Source organism: Hipposideros armiger, unplaced genomic scaffold (genome assembly GCF_001890085.2).
Source record: "Hipposideros armiger isolate ML-2016 unplaced genomic scaffold, ASM189008v1 scaffold_2345, whole genome shotgun sequence".
In the NCBI taxonomy this organism is placed as follows: domain Eukaryota; kingdom Metazoa; phylum Chordata; class Mammalia; order Chiroptera; family Hipposideridae; genus Hipposideros; species Hipposideros armiger.
In genome coordinates this window covers 15,916-19,094 of record NW_017733683.1, presented here as the reverse complement: position 1 = coordinate 19,094, position 3,179 = coordinate 15,916, and the positions used below count along the sequence as shown (strand labels likewise).

At 45.9% G+C, this 3,179-nt stretch overlaps 1 protein-coding gene across 1 annotated transcript in view; it reads right to left on the bottom strand.

The window, feature by feature from the left end:
• Positions 1-2,194: 2,194 nt before the first annotated feature.
• LOC109378644 (MICOS complex subunit Mic25-like) overlaps positions 2,195-3,179 on the bottom strand; it is a 4,179-nt gene continuing 3,194 nt past the window's right edge. The window contains exon 2 of the mRNA XM_019634953.1: positions 2,195-2,934. Coding sequence (XP_019490498.1) covers positions 2,752-2,934 — 183 coding nt within the window. The 3' untranslated portion in view covers positions 2,195-2,751. The remainder of the gene's footprint in view (positions 2,935-3,179) is intronic.

Below are 3,179 nucleotides of genomic sequence, written 5' to 3'. Positions count from 1 at the left end.
GTTTAGAGAGGCAAGAAAATGAATGACTAAGATTAAAGAATCTAGGGCCAAATGACTTGCATTTCAATCCCAGCTGTGCCCTCTGTGTAATCTCCAACAAGTTACTTCATCTCTCTGTACCTCAGTTTCCCCATCTGTAAAACAGGAATAAGAACAGCACTTACCTATAGAGTTGATGTGGGACTGCATGAGTTAATGCACATAATGGGCCTAGGACAATACTTGGCAAAGATGAAGCACTCCATCAGTAGTCATTATTTGTCATCCCAAGAAACATGCCAAGTTTTATCTCCATTTTCAGATGAGGAAACCGAGGTTCAGATGGGGGATGTGACTTGCCTGAGGACATACAGCTGGAAGCTGGCAAAGACAGGATTTGAACCCTGGTCCAGACAACTCAGAAAATGAAGCCCTTTCTAGGACCCCAACTGGTCTTGTCCCTCACCCACCCAGACATGGCCCGCTTGGCCCTTGAGTGTGGGACTTTGGAGCTGGGATGAAGGCAGCCTGATTGTTCAGCCCACGAGAGGGGTGTGGGTGTGGGTGTGGGCGTAGGGGAGGGAAAGAGGAACTGCTGACTAAGTAGGCTTGTTGCCCTGCTAGCCCAGGCTCCAAGCCCTGATGGGGAAACCATCCCAGCATCAGCCTGGAAGGAGCTCCCCCCAGATCCCAGCCCCACCCAAGATTCCTTCCACCCCACAGCTCAAATTCAAAGTTACAGCATTGCACCCCCCNCATAGGGAAGGAAGAGAAGGAAAATTCATATGTTTTAGCACCTTTGTGACAGGCTCTATGACACAGGCACACTGCTTTTCATTCATGACCCATTCATTGAGTCCTGGAAATCATACTGAGAGAGCTATTACTCCATTCTAAGGCCCAGGAAACTGAGGCTTTGGGGAGATAAAGTGTGACAGGCTCACTAGTTGATGCCCAATAAGCATTTTCTCCTTCCTTACAACAGAATCCCTTACAATAGAATTTCCTTTGGTGCAACAATGTGTCTGGTTAGAAAAGTTTGCTTCTTAAGCTCCTACTAGTCAAACTTGGGACAATTTGAACATTATAACAATTTGAAAATTTGAGTTTATAGCATTTAATTTTTTTTTTAACTTTATTGGGGAACAGTGTGTTTTTCCCAGGATGCATCAGCTCCAAGTCAAGTTGTTGTCCTTCAATCTTAGTAGTAGTGGAGGGCGCAAGCTCAGCTCCAAGTCCAGTCACCACTTTCAATCTAGTTGCGGGAGGGTGCAGCCCACCATCCCACATGGGAGTCGAACCAGCAACCTTCTTGTTAAGAGCACGTACTCTAACCAACTGAGCCACCCAGCTGCCCCCTAATTTTTTTTAATCAAATGATCATTGTGTTGAGACAGAAAGAGAATGGGGAAAAAACGGGTAAACTCTTCTTTACAAAACAATGCCAGAAAATCAATGTGAGGTTTTAAAATTGCCACTTTGTAACCCTCAGTGAATTAACTGAATCTGACAAAAATCATCAATGAACACTAAAGCCCTTAGGTGAAAGGCGGTTGGGGAACAGGATATTCACCCAACTTCCAAGTCTCACTACAGATTTCTTAGTTAACTACAAAGGTAAAACTATATTACAATGAAGAGATCTGGAAGTCACTGTCTTAACCAAATGACCAAATTTAGAATCACATAGAGTAGGACAACCTGATATGATGTCCCTCCAGGTGTGATGCAATAAGAAACATGCACATCTCTTGTAGAGTATTGTAAAAAATGTGTGACTTTGGGGCCAGCTGAGTGGTGCACTGGTTAAGAACTGGCTTGGGATGCCAGCTCTGAGCATCAGGGCCCCGGTTCAGATCCCACATGGGGGCCAGTGACACTGCCCTCTACAGCTAAGATGGTGAACAACAGCTCGACCTGGAACTGGGCTGCCCATGAGTCACCAGCCACGGTGAAGGCTGCACCCCCTGCTGCAGTGGGCTGCCATAAGCTACCATGTGTGGCCAGCAGCCAGTGTGAGTGGCTGGCAGCCGGTGTGTGCCAAGAGCCACCGTGAGCGGCCATCCAGAGGACGGTGGCCAATCTGACTCACCCAGGAAAAGCACAATGATAATACCAACATGGGCCAGTGAAGTGACGTCCTCCACAACTAGACTGAAGAACAAAAGGACAGCAACTTGTCTGTTCCCCNCATAAGCTGAGTTGCAACGTCTAAGCTTCCAGCCCTACCACTAACTTGCTGTGACGTTGGGTTACTTTGCCTCCTTGAACTGGTTTCCTCACCTCTGAAATTGGATAATGATATCTCACAAGGTTAGCATGGGGGATATCTGACATTGTGCTCTTAAAACATTCAGCAAAGAGTAAATATGTGCACACTTCTCCTGGCTGTCTCAGGCACATCTTCAAAGTCACTTCTGCAGAGCAGCATTAGCTGACCATCATCCCTTGAGCAGGTGGCCCCATTACTCTTTGCACATTTTGTGTTTCCTTCACAGCACTTGTAATTCTTTTATTTCCTTGACTCTTTTTTCTCTTTTGTTCTGTCCTTGCTCCTGGGCTGTGGTCTCCATGAAGGCATGGACCTTGTGCTTTGTCCCTTATTATCTCTGTAAGGCCAGCCCCCATGCCTGGCCAGTAACAGTCACGGTAAGCATTTGCTGAGTTGATAAACTAGTTATGGGTGAAGTGCTCAGCATGTGGCTTCTCTGGTACTGGCATGTTTGGGGACTGTTTCTTGCATATCTTACCACATCCTCCTTGGTCTTCCCTTCAGCAGTGGCCCAGACTTGCCTCACAGGAACAATGAATGATGGTAAAGGTGATATAGCCAGGAGGGTATATGGGGAAATGACTACGGAAGAGCTGCAGAGAAGTTGGAAGGGAAAAGGCTGGACACAGTGAGGAGTCTGAATGTTGAAGAGCAACCATCTTCACCTGAATCACCAAAGATAGCTGTCACATGGGAAAGAGAAGAGGTAAAGTAGATATACAAGATCTGACAATTAAGTTTGCAAACTCATTGCAACAATGTTGCTAACCTTTTTTATATCAGAGGGATTATTCATTATGAATTTGTACCAACTGGAGAAGCAATTAACCAAGTTTACTATTTCAAAGGGCTGAAAAGGCCGCATGAAAAAGCTAGACGACCTGAACTTTTCGCCAACAATTCATGGCGCTTGCATCATGACAATGCA